Source organism: Carica papaya, chromosome 7 (assembly GCF_054855325.1).
Source record: "Carica papaya isolate Zhongbai chromosome 7, ASM5485532v1, whole genome shotgun sequence".
Taxonomy (NCBI): Eukaryota; Viridiplantae; Streptophyta; class Magnoliopsida; order Brassicales; family Caricaceae; genus Carica; species Carica papaya.
In genome coordinates, this window is record NC_142315.1 from 2,530,272 (window position 1) to 2,554,683 (window position 24,412).

At 32.3% G+C, this 24,412-nt stretch overlaps 2 protein-coding genes across 7 annotated transcripts; both read left to right on the forward strand.

Moving 5' to 3' along the window:
• Positions 1 to 7,894: 7,894 nt before the first annotated feature.
• VAL3 (VP1/ABI3-like 3) lies at positions 7,895 to 19,610 on the forward strand. Of its 6 annotated transcripts, none has more exons than XM_088207510.1 (15): positions 7,896 to 8,262; positions 8,559 to 9,098; positions 10,126 to 10,207; positions 10,343 to 10,441; positions 11,387 to 11,708; positions 12,077 to 12,419; positions 12,721 to 12,817; positions 13,675 to 13,849; positions 14,280 to 14,359; positions 14,936 to 15,001; positions 15,078 to 15,335; positions 16,637 to 16,686; positions 17,133 to 17,246; positions 18,085 to 18,155; positions 18,343 to 19,610. In XM_088207510.1, the coding sequence occupies exons 4-15, from the start codon at positions 10,439 to 10,441 to the stop codon at positions 19,098 to 19,100; spliced, it is 2,337 nt and encodes a 778-aa protein (XP_088063636.1). In that variant the 5' UTR covers positions 7,896 to 8,262; positions 8,559 to 9,098; positions 10,126 to 10,207; positions 10,343 to 10,438; the 3' UTR covers positions 19,101 to 19,610. The 6 variants fall into 6 exon arrangements, with proteins under 6 accessions (XP_088063638.1, XP_088063636.1, XP_088063635.1 ...); XM_088207509.1 differs by lacking the exon at positions 8,559 to 9,098 and having other exon boundaries at positions 12,077 to 12,205; positions 12,305 to 12,419; XM_088207512.1 differs by lacking the exon at positions 8,559 to 9,098 and having other exon boundaries at positions 7,895 to 8,262; positions 18,375 to 18,512.
• A 207-nt stretch (positions 19,611 to 19,817) lies between these two features.
• Positions 19,818 to 21,933, forward strand: SYP125 (syntaxin of plants 125). The gene has a single exon (XM_022046544.2). The coding sequence runs from the start codon at positions 20,563 to 20,565 to the stop codon at positions 21,469 to 21,471; it is 909 nt and encodes a 302-aa protein (XP_021902236.1). The 5' UTR covers positions 19,818 to 20,562; the 3' UTR covers positions 21,472 to 21,933.
• Positions 21,934 to 24,412: the final 2,479 nt, after the last annotated feature.

A 24,412-nucleotide genomic window follows, 5' to 3' on the forward strand; every position in this document is an offset into this window, starting at 1 on the left:
TTCTCCAATTGGCTCATTTTTTGATGCTGAACCTTCCTGTGGTCAAATTGGAGCCAAACTACCGGCTGTTGGCCGAAAAATACCGCTGAAGTCTAGCGGTGCCGCCGCGGGTTTCCTCAGTTTTTGCCTCCAATGAGGCATTCTCCGGTTCCCGTTTGATGTAATTTTTATACTACTATGACTACTGTCCTTTTCTCTACAGGTTGACCGGAGCAAAATACCAAATCGTAACTCGCGCCGGAGGAGCTGCCGCACCCGAGAGCTTCGCCGCTGGTAAGTCTCGATTTTGTAAAATTTTTTTGGCCCACCGAGGGCCATAGGGGTGTTTTATCATAGTAACCAATGCAAGTTTTGCCAAATTCGGCCAAAAATGGCTAGAAACGGCCAACCCGAGGCGGATTGCCGCCGTTGGCAACGGCGCCATCGCCGGAGCACGGCGGAGCCGCCATGCTGGAATTCTGAAATTGGCCGAAAGGGCCCTTGGTCTGATTTGAGATTTTTTGGGGACATGTGCAGGTACCGAAAGTGTGTTTCAGTTTCCAAGAAAAATTTCAGGAAATCTAGAGACTGCCCGTAGGCGCAGTAAGAACTCGATTTCAGACTCCGAAACAAGTAAGGATCCCTCATTTTATTTCCTATCACGACATTAAAGTTTAATAAATGATAAAATTGTATTTTATGAATTAATAGATATGTATAATTAATTAAGATTGTTAATGGGGCCCGAACCTAATGTATTTGTTGGTCTGTTCTTGTTTGATTTATTTTATAGTTTTAAATGCATTATGGTATCTGATCTATTTATTTTCTGGTTTTGAATGCATGAATCACGGTTTTATTTATTATGGTTTGAATTATTGTGAACCTGATATTGTGTTGCCTTGTTTGGTGTCTATTACTGGTTTACGTGTTTATGTTTGATTGGATAATTGTGATTAAGAAAAAATAGAAAAAAAAGGTATGTGAATTGATAAATTGATAATGTTCGACAGTCTGACTAGATATCCTAGGAGATGGTGGACGCACCGGGTCCATAGAAAATCCTACCGAGAACGTGGTCTCTCATATTAGACGGGGTATAGAGACTTTATGTGTTTTGGCGCCCATACCAGACGGAGTATGGGGACGGCCCGTTTCACCCTCATACTGAATAGGGTATTGAGGTTTATGGTTTTGGCGCTCATACCGGACGGAGTATGGGGATAGCCCTAGAATGAAGTTATTAATGTGAATGGTTCACGTGTAGCGGAGACCCCCCTATGGATCCCCATGGATACTAGTAGGCTGATAAAAGAGGAAATTTGTTGTCTGATAATTGAAATACAAAAGTATAATATGTGTTATGTTACAGAGTGTGCATGATCTTATGATATTTATGATATTATTGTTTCTCATAAGTTGTTTTCATGAATCTCATTGAGGTAAGTAGACAGTAAAGATTTTTATTATTGATAAATGAGTTTGTTATAAATTATGCTCAATTGGTCGTTTTTGTTTTCTACCAATCTTTACTTATGTGAGAGTGAGATAGTGTGATGTCTTTACTGGGATAGTGTAGCTCATTCCTTACTTAACCATTTCAGATCAGGAGGACTTGATTTCTGAGCCCGTTCTGCAGGAAGACGGCGAGTAGAAGCTAAAGAATTTATTAGTTTTCCTTATAACATTTATTCATAGGATTTTCTTTAAGTTAGTTTATTCTTTCATACGTTTAATTTGTTTTGGTTATTGTGTAAGGGATGTTAATCATAATTTATTTTATTTCGCTTCCGCACTTAAAATAAATATATACATTTTCTTTTAATTTATGGGGCCGTTACAATCTTAAATTTGATTTTTAACATTTTTATATTTATTTTAAACATTAATTTTTTTTTTATAATATAAAAAACTAAAATAATTAAATTATGTCTTAATGCTTTATAAAACAACTCAGAAGAATGAGTATAGTTGTTTAATTAAATGAATAAATTAATAATATATTTTTTTATTATTAATTTATTATTTTGAATTATTTTAAAGTATTTAAATATAACTTAATTATTTTATTAAAAAATAAAAAAAACCCATTATTAATATAATTAAATTGTTAAATTTACTTTTTTAAAGCATCTAAATATAATTTAATTATTTTAATTTTTTATTAAAAAATAAAAAGAAATAAGTTATTTGAAACATTTGAAAAATCTAAAAGATTAAATTATAATTAAAAAAAATATTAAGAAAAACCTTTATAATTAGTTGTTTTAAACCATATAGGAAACATAAAACTATTTTCAGTAGTGTATTTTACCTTAAAAAAATTTTAATATTACATTTAGTTGTGGTAGAAAAATATATTTAAAAAAAAAAATATTTCATTGGTTCAAGTTTATTCTTCCAATTTAATGTTTAAAGTTTTAAATTTAATATGTAGAAGTTAATTATAATTAAGATACATAAATCTACTCATATTTTTAGTTTGAAAATAATAAATTTATGTTCCTCCCTATAAAATGAAGTACACAAACATATCATTGACCTAATTCAAATTTTATTTTTATTAAAATATTTCTATTTTTATTATATTTTTATCAAATTGAAATTTAAACAAAATTCATGCCGAGGATTAGGAGCAAGCCATATACATATATATATATATATATATATATATATATTGAAAAATTTAGAATCTACACGGGAAACTAGGCGTGATTGTGCTTCCTTGAATTAATTAAGGCTCTTTCCTACTTGACCTTTTGCTTAGACCAAGTACATCTTTTTGGCTTATACATACATATATGTATATGTATATGTATATGTATATGATGCTTGCTCATTCTATGATATCAAAAAATTCCATTTTTGTTATTTCTCAAATGGCCTTTTATTTGACTTTTTTAGTAGTTCTAGTTGGAGGAATATGTTCATAATTTGGTACCACTAATTCAATGTGCATTGACTTCCCAAGTCCTCAACATATATGTATATATATGATAATATATATGGAAACTAAAAGCATGCATGGTTGTAATAAATACAAAAATAATTACATTATCTTTTTACATTGTGGTCCTTGATTAAGCATAGAATCTATTATCACATTTCCAAATGTACCTATTGTCAATAATGGAGATTTAAATTGGAATGTCAACTTAGTATTCTCACCCTTTATATATTCCCTACCAGCTTCTAAGCTCGTTCAAGAGGCAAACCGACCTTCCAAATTAGTAGAATTTCAAATGAGATTCCAACAAATCTAAACAAATAATTACATTATATTGAATCTAAAAAGATAGGTTAATATATTTACGTATTTATATTTATCGTATAATACGGTACAATTCTCAAATACATAAACTGTAGAATTATATTTTTATGTACGTATATTTATTATTATATTAAATTATATAAAATAGAAAAGATATGAATTGGATTTGACACTAAAATTCTTTAATATTAAAATTTAATAAATTAAGTTTAACTCTTATTTTAATTATACGTAATTTAAAACAAACAAATTCTTGATGCGATTGTTGTTGATATTCAACTTTTGCATAAGGTCTGGAGACTGTCGTGTAATTAATTATTTATATCAATGTATCAGGTCTGTATATATCTTGTATCATGTGTGGTATATATGTATTAATTAATTTTGGTGTAGCTCGGGTAGAGGTTATATATCTTCATGCTAGTTCCATGGCATAACTATAGCATTGCTTGTATACTTATGAATAATTATTATTCAATTAATAATATAGACTTTAATTTCATTTGTTTGTGTTTTATTTTTATTTATTATTTACGTATGACGAAATATCTTATATATAAGAGTATGAAAAAAATTACGATAATAATTAGATCATAATAACAATGTTGATTTCTTAGGTTCATTTATTTCACATGATTTATATAAGTTATATACAAATAGAACTTATTTACTAGTAAAAATTATTCACTTTGTCTAATAATATATATAGTTTGTATAAATTAGATCTATACAAATAGATAGTCTGTGATAAAAATATTTTGTATCTTTATACATATTTTCTATTATCAAAATTTAATTATTATATTTATATTATAAATTACTAAAAGATATTTTTCTTGTAGTGTTGGTCTTGAACTTACCATATAAATTCATCATACATACAATTTGAAGGTAATGGAGATAGGTTATGAGCCACAGATTATTTTTTGATTCTCGTTACCTTTTAGAAAAATGCTAAGACATGTTGGGACTATATGATATATATCTTTTTCGTAAATATTATTATTATTATATAAATAATGTTGTATAAAAACAACACTATAAATACAAGTAAAATAATTTTTAAAATATCTTAGTAAGAGTGTGATAAAAATATTTATACATATAACAAAAAGAATAACACAATACATAGAGTTACAGACAAAATGGATAACTGTTGCCCTAATTCAATAATTATTTACATATATGTGTTACATACAATATATGGTCATGTCATTTGGCATAAAATTATGATATATGCTCAGATTTATTACTAGTAGGTGATCCAAAGAATCTATTCTTTATGCATGTGATCTGAAAACTATCTTGGATTGAATTGAAAGCTTCCCTTATGATCAATTACCTACTTGATGAGGTGCAATTCTCCAACTATAAAAGCAAGTGATTGGGTCCAAAATTTTCATTCTGAATTTGAAGATGATCAGCCAAAGAAGAAGAAGAAGAAGAAGAAGAAAAAGCTTTCATGGAGTTACAAGGCATTTTGCATGTACTCTCCCTCAAGGGCTTCCCCCTCGTGACCGATCCCACCTGCGTATATGCGTATATGTATGTATATTATATATACATACATGGGATGGCGAGGTGTGAAGCCCTGAGGGCGAGTAGATGAAACTTTCCTTGCTCTGCCGATCACTTTGTGTTGCCACAAAGCTTATCTTAAAGCCAGTAAGATACGTGTACTGCATGGGTGCATCTACATATATATATATATATGTATATATATGAACAGTGCACATATAATTACTTAGTAAGTGAAATTTTCTGCTTAGTTAATTTCATGCAATCTATATCACGCTGAAATTTTCTCGTTTTTTCTTATCTCTCTCTTTTTTTTTAATTACTCGATTTTTTACTCAAACATTCTTTGCAAATTATAAACTGTCAATGATAATTATATAGTTGTTCAAATTCTCGACGTAACTAGTTCATTCTTTGTGTACTTTTGTCTTGAATTATACATATATTATATATATATACACACACCCACACGATCTAAATGAAGCACGATGATCATATGCCTCTTTCAAATAAAACCAATGAAATAAGAAAACAAAAGTTATATATGATGATCATCACAATCGTATACACACACACACAGGCTTGCATATTGATCAACATATATATATATATGTATATACTTATATGGGAGGAGTATTTTAAAGCTTAAAATGCTGCTAATAACTAAAATTTTATATTCAAAGAAATCATAGAACATAACAATATGTGTGTGTATATATATATATACATGCATATTTAAGTACAAACTTAATTTTGTAAAAATGAAATAACTTTTTATATCTTTTTCAAAATTAAGGGTTGAAATATTTTAAGATATATTTTCTATCGTATAACATTAACATATTTTGTAATAAATAAATACAAGATATTATAGTATTTTTCATAAAATTAAAATAGTCGAAATTCTTTTAAACATTAAATTATTGTGAATTCTATAAAATAATATTAATAAAAATACTATGATCGATTGAATCGAATTATAAAATATAAAAAAGAGATTCAAATCACATCGTATCATTTTATTTCTTTTACAACGCGAACAGAGTACTGGCTGCCTTCCATACTTGAAGAGACAGAGTTAATGAAAGAGCAGACTCCATTGCAATTCTGCTAAGTTCAGCTCAAGCTCCAGTGTATGACATGTTTCCTTTCATCCTTATAATTATTTAAATAATAATAATAAAAACAAAACTATTTACTTACAGTGTTCTAATATATATAAAACTAGCACCTATGATATTATGCAGTGATTAAATTAAATTATATTTTTAAATAAAAAAATATTTTATATCATTTAAATCTAATTTGATCTTTTAAAAAAAAAATTAAAAAACATAAATAATATAAAAAGTAGTTTTAACTTTTACACTATGAATATTTTACCAATAAATTTGGGTATATTTGCTTTTGATAATTAAAAATATTAAATAAAATTTTTGATCTATTATAACGATTTAAATAAAAAAATTTAGTTGTCATAAAATATTATTTTTATCCGTAAATTTAATAAATTTAATCCAATTTAATTATTCAGATTTTATTAATACATTAATAAATTAAAATTTTAATTTTACTAAATGTAATATTATAAATTGGTTACTGCTAACTTATAAAATATATAATTTATTTATATATATATATTAAAATTTAAAAATAAAAAATAAGAAAAAAATAGAAGAATCATATATTTAGGTTCAATAACTAAATTTAAAATTATATATTATTTCAAATTCTTTCATCCATGCACACAAATATCAAAATGATTGATATATATATTAAATTAAAATATTTTTTGTAACTTAGATAATATAATAAATACATGAATGTATATATATATATATATACGTGCGTCTTAACCTAGAGTTTCATCCCTGTTATTTATAAAAATTATGCTTGCATAAGTTGATAAGAAATTTATTAATTTTTATTTTTCTTTGACTAACTATAGAATTCATAACGTGAGAATCATGTAACAATTTTTATTAATATTTAATAGAATATATTAATAGAATAACTTTATATTATAAATAAAATGAAAAGTGAATAATCAATTTAAAAAAATATCAAAAGTTGGGAATCTATATATATAAAAAAGTAAATTTCTGACAAATGTCCAATATTCTTTATTTGTTTTAAAATTATTTTATTTTTAATATGGTAATATATATTAATAATTTCCCATCTAAATCTTTTAAATACAAAAGGAAATATACTAAAATAAGCTAAATATGGTAATATACAATAATTATTTATTTAAAAATAAAAATAAAAATACGAGTATTTTAATATAATTATAAAAATTATACTATACAATATAAGTAATAAAAATAAAATTGAGTCAAACCTAAAATAATTTTGACTTAATTTTAAAATTATTTAAAGCAGTTTTTATAATTTTCCCGAAAAGAATAGAAAGTTGGGAAAAAGCACAGCTGTTTTTTTTTTTTTTTCCCCTCAAGTCGATTGAATACAATTGCCAAAAAAGGCGCGTGCCATATATAAAATAAAACGCCCCAAAGTGTGCGTTACGTGTTTGCATGATACTCGCGGCGGGCCATGCAAAATTGTTCAGATTGAGTTCCCATACTCTCGCAAGTACGCAAATCGTGTACACTCGCCAAATATAAATATATATATATATTTCTCTTTTTTTCCACGTGGGGTATTTTTGTAAAATAACACAAGTCTTATCCAAGTCAAGTTTCTAATAAAATTACTTAAATGCCCTTCCTGACTTACCTAATGGAATAAATAGATATTTATAATGTCTGCCTTGACTCGGGACAAATTTAAAAAAAAAAATATATATATATATATATATATAAATTATAAATTATTAATTATAGAGAAAGTTACCAATTTAAATATATTGAGATAAATAAATAAAATAGTAATTAATATTATTAATCTAGAATTTAAAATTATTTGTTTAATAAAAGGTGATGATTCAATTTGACAAGAAGGACAGAAGAGTTCGAAAAATAAAAAAGAAATTAAAAAAAAAAGAGAGGAGGAAAACGACGACGCCCTAAATAATAAACGACGTGCTTTTAAAGCCTCATTTATATACACGCACGGCAATATCTATATGTCGTGTATGGGTATGCATATATATATATATATTAATGTTACACATATACAACACATTCTACTTTCTCTCACTTCAAAAAACTGCTCCGGTCTCTCTCTAACCTCAGTCTCTTCCTGATTGTAGATCAGGCAATAACCAACGGTTTCGAGCTTTCTACGTCTTCCTTCTAGTTTTTCTCTTAGCAGCTTGTTTCTTAGTGAGAGGAGGTTCTAGGGTTTATGTGAGGGTTATCTTTGGCGTTGGGTTTTTGGTTTTTGTTTCTTACTCTTATCTCGATGTCGTCTTCGTCTTCGTCGTCAAAGATATGCTTCAATTCGGAGTGTGCGGAGTTCAAATCGGAGCGGCCAAAGAAAGGCTGGCAACTACGCAGCGGAGAGCGTGCGGAGCTCTGTGATCGGTGTGGGTAAGTCTCCTGTGTTTTACTCTCTGTTGACTTGGCTTCAATGGTTATTTTGTTCCCTCTTTTTTTTTTTTTTTTGGGGGGGGGGGGATTCTTTGATGTTTAATTTGCTGAATAGCTGTGGTTTTGGCTGGTTGGTTTTGTCTGCGAATTTAGAAGGCTATTAGTGGTGGGTGTGTGGTGATTTTCCTAAATTTTGTTTTGTTTGAAAGTAAACGATTGGGCTTGTTATAGGAGGTTAATTTGGGAAAATTAGGTTCTTGGTTTTTGTTTATTTTTTAAGACTAAATGCATGCCAGCTCTTGTTTCTTTGACTGCGGCTGAAGTGGAGGAAGAATAGGAGTTTACTTCAAGGAATAAACCTGTCTTCTACCCTGTGTTGGAGGAGCACTTCAGGAATACTTCAAGGGGAGGGCTGTCTCAGATTGCTTTTGTTTTATCGGAAAGTTAGATGGTTAGAACACTCTTCTGTATTTGGTAATGGCTTCATTACCCTTGGGTATCTAATGATGTAATCTTTATGGACCAATTACTGAGGGTTTCCAGAAGTTTTGCTATTCTTTTTACCAGCTTGGTCTAGCTCCTTCTAGTCAGTTTCTTTGAAGGCTAAATAGTGCAGTTGCAGTTAACAATTTGGAGTTATCGTAATTTGGAATGGAAGTTTATCTTGGCATCAACTTGAGAAGAGGGAGGAAATTCTATCAACAACACTACATCCATGAAAACTAAATTGGACCTCTTAAGAAGTAGGTTGAGTTGGAAATTGAAAGAACATTTGGTTTCTTCCCATGTGGGGTTGACAAACAGCTAATAAGTGATCTTAATGGATCACTCAGAAGGTTAACATTCATTTTCTACCCTGTTAGAGCTTTTGTAGCTTATAACTATCTTAAAAGATAATTATATTATTGGCAGCGAATTATTATCATGTGTTCTCATATGACCAGAAGCATGTTCTAGATTTTTCCTGGACTTTGAAGCAAAATTTATCCTTGAAGGATATATTTACTATTGAACATTCATGGTGACCAGGGCAAACGGATAGCAAAATGTCACTTTTAGGATGCCACATGACTAGTAAAATCCCAGTAGGTCTTTTTCTGTTGGTGTTTTGGTTTGAAAAGGTGTCTCACTTGGGTGGAGTAGGTAAGAAAGTTTTATCAATTCTACCTATTGGGATAATGATATTTTTGGACAACAAAGTAGTCCTTACTTAAATGAATATATGTATCCAATATTGCTCACAAAATTGTGAGTTGCAGGCAAATGTTGTAGGTTAGGTTCTTATAGAGGGGGTTAATGATATGGCCAGAGTTTGGATGAAGTTCAAGTGAGGTGTTATTCTGTTGAGGTTTTTATCTACGAAAGTGCTTCGCTTGGAGGAGAGGTTGGTCTCTTTAAGTGATTCACTTGAATGAGAATTTCATGCTCGACTGTACAAGAATTTTTATGAAAGCCTTTAATTTGCTTCTTTCATATGGAATTTTTATTTTCCTAGAATGGTTCCTAATTGTGGATTAATTCTTCTTTTGACAATTAATTTAACCTCTAATCATAGGGGTTTTGTATATATTCCATTCTGAAAATAGAAAGTTCAAAACGATTGGGATTTTTTGGAGATTGGATGCAGTTTCTAATTCATGATCATAAAGAGAGTTCTTTAGTGAAAATATTTTTGTGCTATAGATTAGCACTGCCATTTGGTTGTTTGTATTAGCTTTGAGTCGGACATACTGCTCGCCAAGTGGGATTTGTTTGAGTTGAAATATCTCTAGACATTTAGTATTAGCTATAATATAATCCAACTTTCTGTTATGTTATGCTTTGTCTTTCTTTGATCACTGATTCTGATTGTTGAGATCTCAGTTCTGCTTATGAAGAAGGGAGATATTGTGAGACTTTCCACTCTACTGCTGCTGGTTGGAGGGTTTGTGAGTCATGTGGAAAGGTAAGCAGAAGATTTATCATGATAAATTCTTGTATATATGTAAAATGTAGACATCAAAAAGAGGATTCAGATCTTTCTTAGTTACAATGTTGGACATCTGCCACAATTTGTCTTACATTTAATCTTCCATTGCAGCGGATTCATTGTGGATGTATTGTTTCGGCTCATGTATTTTATTTACTGGATGCTGGAGGAATCGAGTGCATCACATGTGCAAGCAAAAATGCTGTTATGGTGAGAATAAATATGAGCTTCCTAACTGGCAACATTCTATGTTGTTTATGGCTTTTTCTAGTTGTCTTGTTTTATATGTTCTGTCATTCCTTTTCTTGAACATTCATCCTTTGTTCTCACTGTTATTCTAATGAATTGAATTGCTGTAATTCATTAACCTTGACAACTCACCTTGTCAATCTTTAACTAATTCTGTGGACTTGGATTAAGAAAACTTTTAAAAATTCTCTTTTCTGGAAGGATTTCTTTTGGTTATCAATTATGGGAAAATTTTCAGATAGGTAAAGTATATATTTAGTTGGGTACAATAATTGTTTAAATTTAAATCAGAAAATTGAAAACATGTGTTTTTGAAATTCAGCACATTTACTATTTTTTAATTTTCAGAACATTTTTTTAACCTTAACAATCAATCACTTCTATGTGAAAATAAAAGCACAAAATGAAAATTCAAACTCAAAAAGAGTTTTCTATAACTGATCAGGACCCTAAGTTTTCTGATAGGGGGAAGTGATATGGCAGTCCAACAAACAAATTTAGTTGTCAAAGTTAGGTTCAACAAAAATTAGCTAGCTGCACATGCATATGCAGATGCTATTAGTCATATTCTCTCCTTCACATATGGATCTCCTGACTTTGATGTATAATTCATTAGAATCTTGTAGGTTGTTTTCATCAATGTGAAGCTATCACGTGGATAGTACAAGGCATGAGCTTATTCAATTATTCTGCATTTCCTAAAACTGGTTTTCATTGTCTAGGCATATAGTTACTTTATGTTATTTTTTTCGGTTTGCGTTAATAATTGAAACTTCTTGATTGGTTGATATGTTCTTTCTTCTGAAGTGAAGTTTGTTGCTGCTGTTTTATTCATATATAGTTATAATTATATAACTTTAATCTTCAGAATAGTTTGTTACAACCTTGTATTATTCTGTATTGCAGGGAGCAACTCCTTCATTGTCGCCTTTTTTCTTTCATCCTCCTATTCCAGAGAGACTTAAAGACCTTTCTGTAAAGAATTGGAGTCAGTTGGCTGGATCAGGCCCTGTGCCATGGCGACAAGCACCTACTCTGTTCAATTCTTCTATTTCTCAGCCGGATTTTCTTCGTAGGATGCCCTATGAAGTTGATCTATCTACCAGTATTGACAGACTTAATACAGGACCTTCCCTGGAGAAAAGGAAAGTCGAGGATTTTTCGGACAGATCGATAAATGGAAGCCTGAAGCTCGGTGCCGGGGATATACTCGAAAATGGAAATCCAGGTTCAGATTATTTTTTAGATCATTCTGTGTGTATTAAATCAATACGTACTATATTTAACACATTCCTTGGTCCTCTAGGTATGTTTAAGAAGAGTTGAAGTAAATTTTTTTAAAAAATAATATCATAGTATAAGTTCAATTATTTTCCAATTTAAATGTGAAGGGAACTTGTAATTCATGCTTCTGGAAATCATCCTCAGATTTTTAAGAAATACGGTAGTGGGTATAATCATTCCAGGAGTACGGAATCGTGGTCCTCTAGCATGTCACTGCATGTACTCGTGTGTCAGTGGGTGTTTCATGCAGGGAGGATATAATAATGGCGGACATGATGCCTTCTGAACGTCCATAGGATCATCTTGTTGCAGGAATTAGTTGTGAGGAGCAAACTAGTTCGTGTTTAAATACATCTCAGCAGCCTTCATCCTTAAAAGAGGAACCATCAACTCCACAATTTAGCTTCTCTGTGCCTCATAAATCTGCAAATGAAACAACTGGTCAGACTCAAGTCTCTGGATCTCATTTGCGTCCCATGCCTCAAACTTTACCAGGAAAGCAAATTCATGGAAACTTACATAATGGAGTTGATACATCAGGTGATGGTCAGATTCGCAATGGAAGGCCCCGTGTTGATGGTCGTGGGAAAAGTCAATTGCTGTCTCGTTATTGGCCCAGATTTACTGATCAAGATCTACAGAAGCTTTCTTTGGGGTATCCTTTACTTCTATGAACTTTTTTTTGTGGGTTAGTGAATGCACTTCTTTTTTTTTCTGATTGTGACACCATTAAATTGTTGAGGCAGTTCCAGTGTGAAGACTGATTTCCTACTCTTGTTTGATCTGTTCTGTTCTCCATTTCATTATTGAAATGAGCTAGGCTCTTCCTTTTCACAAAAAAAAAAAAGATGAGCTAGCTCTTCTTTACATTGTATTTAACCAAATGTCCACCCCTGCCCGTTTTTATCTCTCTGCTGGATTAAGCTTCCTGTCCTATAACCTTAACCATATGTAAGTTCGAATTCTGTCATCACTCCTTTGTTTGAGAAAATGTTAAGTGCCAGCGATGCAGGGCGGATCGGGCGTTTAGTGCTACCAAAAAAATGTGCAGAGGTGAGTTCCTGTAACAGCCTACCTAGGGATGTTCTTATTTGCTCATCATTCAAACTCTGGGTTTTGTTTTGATATTTTCTTTTGGTTAATAGTTTTATTTTATTATTGTTTATTGCCCTGAGCCATACATTGTGTTCGATGCGTCAGTGTGAGTTATTACTCACATCACCTTAGGACTTGATTCATGGAGGCTTGAAAATTTTCTTCTAAATGTTATTCTTTCCATATTTTATCCCTTTCATGGACAGAAGCCTAGGGATTATGGTACTAGTTTGGCATATGTGTCAAGTGGTTGTTTATTTCAAAAAAAATGTGTCAAGGGGTTCTTATCTTAGGTGGCGGATATACCATTTGGATGTCAGTATGCTCAAATGCTTCTATATCAACCTTATGTTTACGTGTAGATACTTACGGTCAAACTGTAGTATGTTTTTATTGTTCTGTTGCATAATTTCAGTCTGTTTCTTTCTGTTTAATTTTAGAGCTTAAAGTACCCAGCAATAAAATGAATTGATGTGGTCATCAGTGACTAAAGAGCAGAAATCATATGCTTATATCCATTATCGACTTCATATATTCTTGTTGCAGAGAATTTTTTTTTTCTTGAATATTATTATTAAAGGATTTTAGGAACAGTGTTCTTTGATGTAATATATTGTGTCACGAAATCTATACTGTTAAATATAAGCACTGCTGTGACGTTAATAACCTTATTGTGCTATGAAGGTATTATTTAAATAGTCAGACACACAATTAAGCTTTTTACAAATCTCTCTGAATTGGTTGGGTATGGCTTAGTTGTACATATATTTTTCCAAATAATCATAAAAGTCTAAGATGTAGTTTTTGTGCCCTAGGCCTACTTCCCACCAATCTCTCAGCCGGAAGGTTTACCTCTTAAAGTCCAGGACTCAAAAGGCAAAGAATGGATATTTCAGTTCCGCTTTTGGCCCAACAATAATAGCAGAATGTATGTTTTAGAGGGAGTTACTCCGTGCATACAGAACATGCAGTTACAGGCAGGTGACATAGGTAAGTAACTAGTGCTACTGGACAGTGATGGTCTGAAACTTGCGACTTCTGAAGTGTGGTTTATTATGTGCTGTTTTATGTGTATTTGCGTCCATGCACTAACTGTTTTTTCTTCTCTGGAATCTCTGGAATTGGTTCTTCTGCTGCTTGGCTTAACTAGTATATTTTATATGTTCCAAGATTAATAAGGTGGCTTGGGATTGTAGTTTTTCTTTTTTCTTAAAAAAAAGGTTTCTCTGACTGTGGTCAAAGATTTAAGTTATTGTCTGCTTTGTTGATCTTTAGTTTCTTTTCTAAAAAGGTTTTTTTTTTCAATTCTATTTTACTAATTTGTTTTATCATTATATACTGATTGATATCTGAGCATTTTGTCTATTTCTCATATTGAGATGACCATTGATTTTGAATTAGGTTTTATTCTTTTCTGCAGTGACATTTAGTAGGTTAGATCCAGAAGGGAAATTAGTTATGGGATTCAGAAAGGCTTCAGCAGCTCCATCCTCTGATCAGGTTTGGTTTCATGCAATGTCAAGCACCTTAATTCTAATCGTACATTGTACATAGCCAGGTGATAAAAACTGTTATTCACACAAGCAATTTACTAGATGCTCTTTCTTTTCATCATCATGATTCCTGGAGCAATTTAATTACAGAATCATCAATTTTTTTTAGTGTTTTTCAATTGAGGCCATTCCTATTTCCTTTTTTAATAATCTAATAATGTTGGATGGTTAGGATGGAGGAAGATGTACCTTAAAGATTTAGTAAAGGACTGCAATTTGTCTATTACTTCTGATACGACTACTTTAACCGTGAATGGATATTGACATATTTATAATATCGAGTGTCATGTATTTGGCTTTTGCTTTGTTTGACAAAGAAGCAAATTTTTTTATCTCAAATTTTTTGTCATTTCTTTTTATCTAAAGTTCACAAACCTGTTAACCTGCGGATAAAATTTATCCTATTATTTGCACAGAATTCTAGCATGTGTTGCAATCTTTAGCTTCTGATTTTTTGTTAAGCAAAGAAACTTTAAGCAGTTCATTTGATCTCTTTTATGTGTTTCTGTGTTTCAATTGACAGGACAATGAAACGGCCATGGTTAGTAATGGAGTTGCTACAAATGGAGATGTTAGTATCCCACAAAAAGTAAAGCTGATTATTTTTTTAACGCTAAATCATTTAAAAGGTTTATCAGATTTGCTAACTTTTCAACCATCACCAGGTTGACTTTGGAGATCCAAGTTCATGGTCTAAAGTTGATAAGTCGGGATATATAGCAAAAGAAGCTATTGGGGCGAAATCAATGTCGAGGAAGAGGAAGAGCAGCACATTGGGTTCAAAGAGTAAGCGTCTTAGACTTGACAGTGAAGACCTGATAGAACTGAAACTAACATGGGAAGAAGCACAAGGACTGCTCCGACCTCCTAGCAATGTTCCAAGCATTGTGGTGATAGAAGGCTTTGAGTTTGAGGAATACGAGGTATCATGGTCAATATTTGTTTACTACTCATATCAAATTTGGATTCTAAGTGATAATTCCTCTTTTCGGTTTTTTGCTTCTTCCCCTCTAGTCTCATATGGTCTTCTTCTATGATTTTTGTGTTTCAGTCTTTCTTTTGTGGGATTTGTATAATGTGCTTGTGCCTTTCAATGGGAAGAAAATTAGACTACTCACTACATTTATACCCCTGGTTTTGATTAGTATGCTAGATGAACTTGGTAGAATTGTGGCTGATTAAAATAGAAATTTTTATTACAGAAATTTTAGACTCTTTTCTACTCTAGGAAGAACTGAACTCCGTTGTGTTTTCCACTAAGAATATCAAACGTACATTTTCAATTCTGAACTTGCTGATAAGCAATTCATATATGTACAAGAGTCAAAAAGTAGTAGGCTGGGTTGAAAGACAGTGAGAGTAGCAGATGAAGACCTTGGCTTGCTTCATAGAAAAATGAAAAGGGGGTTCTTTGATGCCTTGATGTTTGTAACTTCAAATTCTCCACGGAGAAGATCTAGACAGTATAAATTTTTGTTACTTTATTTATGTTTTTTAATCTGAGTTATCTATTCTTTTATCTTAAAAGTTTATTGTATTTTTATCTAATCTGTTCATTTATTTTAGATTCAAAATGAACTAAAAAACTTGAGCTTTTTATTTTTTAATTTCTTGCTAGTTTAATAATATTCTTTTTTTTTTTGTTTTTGGGGGGGGGGGGGGTGTGACTAACTCAATAGTAATGGGAAGCTCATTAATATTTTATCAGGTTTTGTTGCACAACTTTTTTGGCTGTCTTTTCCATGCATATGGATGGCGCCCCCTTTATGCCCCTGTATAAAATATTTCTTTTTCTACTTAGAAAAAATGTAACTCGGAATTCATGTCTGTCTTCACTAACTGTTGGCAGATCTCTGAGGATGATCTACCATAAGCCAATTATCCTTGTCATTTTAAGTGATACAAATGCCATTTAACTACAATTCTTTTTCAGATGAAAGAGCATTTTTTTGCATCTAGTTTATACTAAATTTGTTAAGTTTTGGCCAAAGCTATGAAGCTCACTGCCTTTAATGCGGTTCGACGCTGTCTCCTATGTCGGCCTGAGGTTTCTCCTTTTAGTAATGACCTTGAAGGGGAAATTATAAAAACAAAAAAAAAAGAAAAGAAAAAAGAAGATGTAATCAAGTTTTGTTCTATTTGTCATTTTTCTACTTGTTAGTTTTCTATGCATCATGTTATTGTTTTTGAGGAGCAAGTTCCTGAATTTAATGTGCTATGTCAGGATGCGCCAATACTAGGGAAGCCAACAATATTGGCGACTGATGATACTGGGTAAATCCTCTATCTTCAGTGATTAAGCTTCTAAGTTTCTTCTTTTTGTTTTTTGAGCTTTTTATGTGTTGTTATATATTCCTATTCAGGTTATTTCTGCTGGTTCTGTGACTATCTGCTCTCTGACTTAGTCCATTTAAAATTTTTTTATATGATAGTAATTGGTGGGGAAAGAGCAAATGCTCAACTACTTTTGGCTGACTGGTTTTTTAATGTTACTTTGTGGGTGCTTTCACATGGAGAAGTAAAATTATCATTTTTTTAAGTTGTCAGACTACATTACGAATGTTTGTTTCTACATATACTGAGTCTGCCTAGGAGTTAGTTCAAATATCCTTTTTTTAAAAAAAGAAGAGTTTGTTCAAATATCCTTTTGCCTGTTAATATTCATTTCTAGAGTTTTGCTGTTGGGTTAAGCAAATCTCAACTCTATTTTACCTTGTCAGAGAAAAGATTCAATGGGCTCAGTGTGAAGAGTGTTTTAAGTGGCGTAAACTGCCTGCTAATGCTGTTCTTCCCTCCAAATGGACTTGTTCTGGTAACTCATGGGATCCAGAAAGGTAGGGCATTCATCAATTTGTATTTCTAATAGACAGGCATGTCCGCATTCTGCAGTACTATTTCTGCTCAAATTGTGTGTTTGATCATCTTTCAAACCTCATCTGTTAGCTGTAACATTCTGAAATATTTTTATTTTCTATTACCCCGCAAGCCGGATGGTTTGAGGGCTAAGCCACAATTGCGTAACATCGGAAATTTTGTCATGAAATTGCTCTTGCCATGACGACCATGTTAAAGTTGAATGAAATAATAAGCAGAATCTTTGGTGTCCTTCGAAATTTCGAGGCTTATTTTAGTTATAGAAAACTCGTTTGAATCTTCGTGTTCTAATACATATATATTTGTATATGAAAGTGATATAAACGTTCAAGATAAAAGTAAATGTTGAAGGATAGTGAAAAGATGGCATGGCTTAATGGAATAAAAAATTATTTTTAAATTTACATTATCCTTTTACTATTATTTTTCAAATCTTATTTTCAATTTCAATAACTATACATATTCTTGTATATAAAACGTATGTGAATTTAGAACACAAAAAGTCATAACAGTTTTCTGTAACTAAACAGGCCTTAAACATTATGAATGGAAGGACCCGGCCATCATAAACTAGATAGCATTGCCTTAAACATTGTGAGTTTGTGCAAAGGTGCTTCCTCTACATAAAATGACATAAATGAAGTTGGTCTTAATTTAATGGATGGGTTGGAGTCTTATTTCTCCATTTTTGATCTTTTTATTCTTCACGTACATGGAGTAGGTAATATTATTATAGGAGTTCTGGTATTTATGTCTCTGGTCAGTCCTTTAATTTGCTTAAATCCTTTCTGCTGCTAGATCCTCATGTACAGCAGCTCAAGAATTGACAGTGGAACAGCTTGAAGATCTGGTACCCCATTGTAATTCAGGTACAAATTTTTTGAGCAAAAGTAGACTTTCATTTTTGTTACACTCAAGAGGGAGAAGAGATTTATTAATTGTCATGATGATTTATTTATGTCCCTGCGTGGTCTCTATGATATTCTTGTTAAAATGGTGATATGTGCTTCTCCAATTGTCAAAATCACAATTGGTTTTGCGGCTATGATTGCGCAGCTGCTTCTAAGAAAATGAAGGCTGCTAAACAGGAAACAGATAATGTTGAAGCTATGGAGGGGCTTGACACCCTTGCCAACTTAGCTATTCTGGGTGAGGGTGAAGGTCTCCCAGCATCATCCCAGGCCACCACAAAGCATCCTCGTCATAGACCTGGCTGCTCCTGCATTGTGTGCATTCAGCCTCCAAGCGGGAAAGGCCCTAAACACAAACAAACTTGCACCTGTAACGTCTGTCAAACAGTGAAGCGCCGTTTTCGCACGTTAATGTTGCGGCGAGAAAAGAAGCAATCAGAGAAAGAAGAAACTACACGCAAGCAGCAATTGCAGCCACCATTTTTGGATGAGGATCCTCTCCCATGTAGTAACACGGGAAACGGCAGTCCAAACCAGAAAAAGGTAGCCAGTGATTGTTCAGATGATGATCCCCACAGGATGAAGTCCTCCAGTTCTCCTTTTAAAGGCCAAATCGATTTGAATATCCAGCCAGAACGTGAAGAAGATTCCTCACCTGCTTCTGAACCCTTCTGCATGATTCTTGCTCTCCAAGATGCTACTGAAAGATATCTCCAGCAACAGATATCGTCAGGGTCTAATGGCAACAGTAGTTCGGTAGTGAATCAGGTACAGACGGATAGGGGAGGACCAGAGGAACAAATACTCAGCAATGGTGTCAACATCAGCAGTAGCCATCAAGATGTGGATAGACTTGATACTTCATCAATGAAAACATCTGCGCCCACGTCAACCATCGGATAGCTCAGTTTACTCTGATTATATATTTTGACCGTTAAGCAAGATGGGACCATTGTAGAGTTAGTTACATTTCTGATCACGTATCCATCTTCTCCATTGGCAACGAGCTTCTTTGCGACTGTACATAGAGAGGAAGGTAGGACAAATTGGCTAAGATACCAGTAGTTTTGCTGATTGAAATTCTATAGCATCACACTTTATGATAGGATAACTGGGGGCCAGGAAAGAAAAATGAAAAACAAAAAAATGTAGATGAAATGTGTAGGAGGTTGAAGCCATGTGGTTTATTTTAGGAGCTCACCTTCTGCCCTGTTTTACCATCTTTTGAGGATGTAGTTAAAAAATCATGTTAGTTTTTTTCCTCCTCTGAGTAAAGAGGTAAAATTCTTTCTGAATCTTGTTTGTGTTGCTTATTAATGGGGAGAGATGAGTTTATTTCTGGTTCAGAAATCACATAATTCTAAATGTAATGGAGGAGTAATTATTTTGCTTAATTAGTATGTATTGATATGATATTATTATGTTTCGGTTGATTGATAACTTGATCAAAACATTATTTAGTAAACTCACAAAATAATCCCTCAATGCAATTTGAAGGATCTCTATAGTTTGTCACTTAAAAAAAAAAAGAATAGTTACAAATAAGTCACCATCAAAGATTCTATTTATACATATACATATACATATATATATATATATATACACAGAGATATCTACCCACAAGGAAGAGAGTCTAGCTAGATTGCCTCATTCCATGTTTCTATAAATATTCAGTAGTTGACCCTTGGATATGCAATTATAGACCTAATCAACTACCAATTTGACTGTACAACTCTATTGGTACATAAATATATAGATTGAGGACTCAGAAGATTGTGTTATTACACATTGAATTAGGAAATACCCAAATATAGTTACATAAAATATATGAGATAGTGCATAAAAATTAGCTTATGGTAGATTTGGTGAATAAAGCAAACATATTATGGGTAATAATTAATTTAGATGAGAAAAAAAGGCGACCAAGTCAAGAAAAACTATCTTTATCTCCAAAGGAATAAGAAAAAAATGGGAGTTGTTATTTTTGGGTAATCTTTGATTTTTAACCATTTTCTGTCTGGTTTTGAGTAAGCTTGGTTGGTTCAAATCTCCAATTAACCTCAAGCCTCACAAACACACCAAAAATAAGGCAACTTCCTCATTCCCTTGTTTATTGTGACAGTTTTGGAATTTGTCACCTTCTCTCTTCCTCCTCATTTGCCCAGGCGTTGAATGAAGAGGAAGATCTATGCAATTCATTATCCCTCAATTAACAAAAATTCTAATCTTATCTTCAACTAATCATTACAAAAAATCTCTTCTTTGATCGACCCATTTGAGAAAACAGGAAAGCAGATAAAACCCCTTTGAGAAAACAAGAAATCAGATAAAACCCATATCTTAGAATATATAATCAAAAGCCAAGATGAATGACTTGTTCTCCAGTTCCTTCAAGAAATACACAGACCTCAAGCAGCAGGCCTTTATGGATGACATGGAGGCTGGTGGGGAGACAATGAACCTCGACAAGTTCTTCGAAGATGTCGAGAATGTTAAAGAAGACATGAGGACTGTTGAGAATCTGCTGAAGAAACTACAAGATGCCAATGAAGAAAGCAAGACTGTCCATAATGCCAAGACCATGAAGGAGCTGAGGGCCAGGATGGACATGGATGTTGAGCAGGTTTTGAAGAAGGTGAAAATGATCAAAGGGAAGCTAGAAGCTTTGGAACGTTCCAATGCCACCAGCAGAAACGTGCCTGGCTGTGGCCCTGGCTCGTCCACAGACCGAACCAGGACTTCTGTGGTCAGCGGATTAGGCAAGAAACTCAAGGACTTGATGGATGGTTTTCAAGGATTTCGAGCCAAAATGCAAGCTGAGTATAAAGAAACTGTTGAGCGGAGATACTTCACCATTACAGGCCAGAAAGCTGATGATCAGACAATTGAGAATCTGATATCAAGTGGGGAAAGTGAAAACTTTCTTCAAAAGGCAATTCAAGAGCAAGGTAGAGGTCAGATTCTTGACACCATATCAGAGATTCAAGAAAGACATGATGCTGTGAAAGAGATTGAAAAGAACCTGCTTGAGCTCCACCAAGTTTTCCTGGACATGGCTGCTCTGGTTGAAGCTCAGGGTCACCAGCTAAATGACATTGAAAGTCATGTTGCTCATGCCAATTCTTTTGTCCGGAGAGGGACTGAGAATCTTCAGGAAGCAAGAGAATACCAGAAGGCCTCCAGGAAATGGACGTTTATAGCTATCATTCTGGTTATTGTCCTCATCATTGTACTTCTATTACCACTCTTACCATCAATTTTGGCTGTCTTGTAGGAAGATGAAGAAGAAGAAAAAGAAGAAGAACAGTGGCAAAAGAAAAAAAGAAGGAGGAGAAGGAAAACTTTTTTCTGAGAATTTTTTTCTAGGAAAAATACTTTTCTTTCTCATTTAACTCAAACTCGTATTCTGATTCTTACCCATTAGCAAAATTAGACCTTTCTTGTTTCCTCTCCCGGGTAGCAAATTTTTCAATGTTGTGCAGCAATGATGAGAGAGATTTCTTGTTTGATTCGACTCCAGAGGACCAAGAAAAGGAAAGTGAAAAGAGAGAAAACTTAACCATCACTTTAAAAATTGGTTCTTGAAATCCCCTGACCTAGACCCCATTGAATTTTCAGTTTTCATTTGATTTGGTTGTGGGGGGAGAAAGACACATTCAAATGTACACTAATGCCATTAGTAGTTTGATTCCAGTTGTTGAAATGAAAAACCCAATTTCAATTAGGTTTGTTCCAATTTTTATTTGTCATTATGTGTTTAGCTATGAAACAAGATGTAAAATAGTTTTCTAAGTAGAATATTTTTTGTTCAGTTTCGAAAAATATTTTCTTTCATTGATAACAATAGTGGGAAAATACTTAAAAAGTGATCTGATTTATTTATACATTCCCAAAATATCTCTAAGAACAATTTTTTTTTTCTTTCCAAACACAATATACAGACACATACAAACAAGTCTATATCTACCACCTTGGTGGTTTTTACTATACATTATATATTAACAAGTAAACAGACTATTATCATTGTGGTATAAGCCACCCACAAATTTTCATAACTGTGAAGATTCATGTACAAGCTATCCTCCAATATAGTTTCCTAATGCATGAATATTCATAATTATAGTAATAGGATAAAATAAAGTAATCATTAGGAAATCAGCCAAAAAAATTATATTGATAGCTCTGCATCATAATTATAATGCATGGATTTTTCTCTGAAATGTGCTTCTCTTAGTATTTGAATATATATGTTGTACTTTAATTCTACTCTTGTATTTTTATTCGTTAAATATTTGAAAAGATGGTTATAATGTATAGTACTTCATAAATTTTGAATCAAATTCAGTCGTATATTTATTTTCAGTATAATAAGTTTGTAACTAGGATACTATTATCACTCAAATTTATATTTTATGTTAATATTATATTCTCATTTTACTTTATAGAATTAGAATTGCAACCAAACTTGACTTTCTTACATTTTACTTGAAATTTTAACTTAAAAAGCTGCTAATTTTAATAAAAATTTACATAATTTTTCAAGTGTCAAAGCTAATAAAGAAAGTTTAGTATTTAAATGTTTTTCAAGCTTACAACATTAAGAACTGCACGAGTTTAGGAGATACAGTCGGTACGCAAATAAAATAGTGAATTGAGTAAGATAAATCGAATAAAATAGGAAAAACCACTGATGAACGAAGTTTTTTTTTTTTCTTTAATGTATAAGATTCTTTACTCACTATGTATTTCAAATGATTAGATAAAAAAAGAAGTAATATACCATGATCATAAGTTGTATCGATAACTGCTGAGATGTGGTTACTGACATGAATGTTGGCATTCATGATCTCTTGTGCTTAGTTTTCCATGCCAATACTAACATTCTGATTCATGGTAAAATAAAAATGTTACAGCACACAATGTATATTCATTCTATGAAATTAAAAAGAAAAGAATCATACTAAATTATTCAATTAGGAGACAAAAGAATTCATTTCATGGAGAATTTCTTTATTTCAATCAGGTTTAGTTTGTTCTACTCGGATTCAAATCCATCTCCTAACCAGAAATTTCTCCCCATGTATGGTTCTATTTGCTCGGGAAAGAATATTTCTCTGAATCTAACATCTTCTCCACATATACAAAACAACCATTAGAATACGTATATGTATAGATATATGATGCAGGATACACCTCTATAGACACAATAAATACATTTAAAATGTGTCTTCTGAGCAGGATATTAAAATTCCCAGGGCCTCCCCCAACCCACTGCATGCGGCAGAAAGCTTGTTATGAGGGCTGTTGACTCTTAATGACAAGAATCCAAGGCTCAGAAGCAAGAAAGCCTTCTATATCAACACTAACACAATGCATTAACTAAGTTAGCCCTAATCTTAAACACCCAAACACACAACATATTCATGTTAACGACTCCTTGTCCTTCTTATGATCCTGTAAGTACTAGAAAAAAAAAAAAACCAAAGCTGACAGGTTTTGGAATTCGCATGTATGTATTCAAGAACAAATTAAACATGTTGACTTGAATTTTTCAAAGAAAAACCAATTACTAACATAACTATTGCAATAAAAAAAATGAAATCGATGTAAGATAAGGAACTAAGAAGAGATTTTGGGTACAAAACAGGGCTGAAGCATAAAATTGATTCCTAAGAGCTAGTACCCCTCTTTCGGCGAGTTAAAATCCCTGAGCTGAAAAATCTCCCACTTCAGACCAAGTTATGGAAGCACCTTCCATCCTTATAATTCGAGTTGTCAAACCAGAAAGCTTGACAACAAACTACAATTATTCTCTCGACAACTAGACCGAGTACTCAGGACTCTATCCCATTACCTCTTTATTTTGCGAAAGCCATCCTGACCTTACCAATAACTATAGCTCAGTAGGTCATTCCGAAAGTCAGACCAGTGCTTCAACTTGAGATAGTACTTTTGGACGGATCACAACCTTGCTTTGGTGTTTGATCTGTCTTTCATTTCAGCTAATTGGTTTTTCTTGGAGAAACTCAATGCAACTAATATTTATTTAACTCAATATAGCATTGATTGCTTAAACTATGGGTTTGTTCACTTCAATTCCTATTCTATATTTTTTCCATTCATTACTAGGCTATCCTTCACATGTAAAACGATCTTATGATTCCCAACGTTTCATCACTTTTTGCTTCTAGCTTGAATTCTTTGAAAATGCAAGA

Coding starts and splice junctions, on each gene's coding strand:
- SYP125 (XM_022046544.2), top strand. CDS start 20,563: ATGAATGACTTGTTCTCCAGTTCCTTCAAGAAATACACAGACCTCAAG.
- VAL3 (XM_088207507.1), top strand. CDS start 8,135: ATGTCGTCTTCGTCTTCGTCGTCAAAGATATGCTTCAATTCGGAGTGT. Junction 11,709..12,076: donor ACTCGAAAATGGAAATCCAG/GTTCAGATTATT, acceptor ATCTTGTTGCAG/GAATTAGTTGTGAGGAGCAA. Junction 13,850..14,279: donor GTTACAGGCAGGTGACATAG/GTAAGTAACTAG, acceptor TCTTTTCTGCAG/TGACATTTAGTAGGTTAGAT.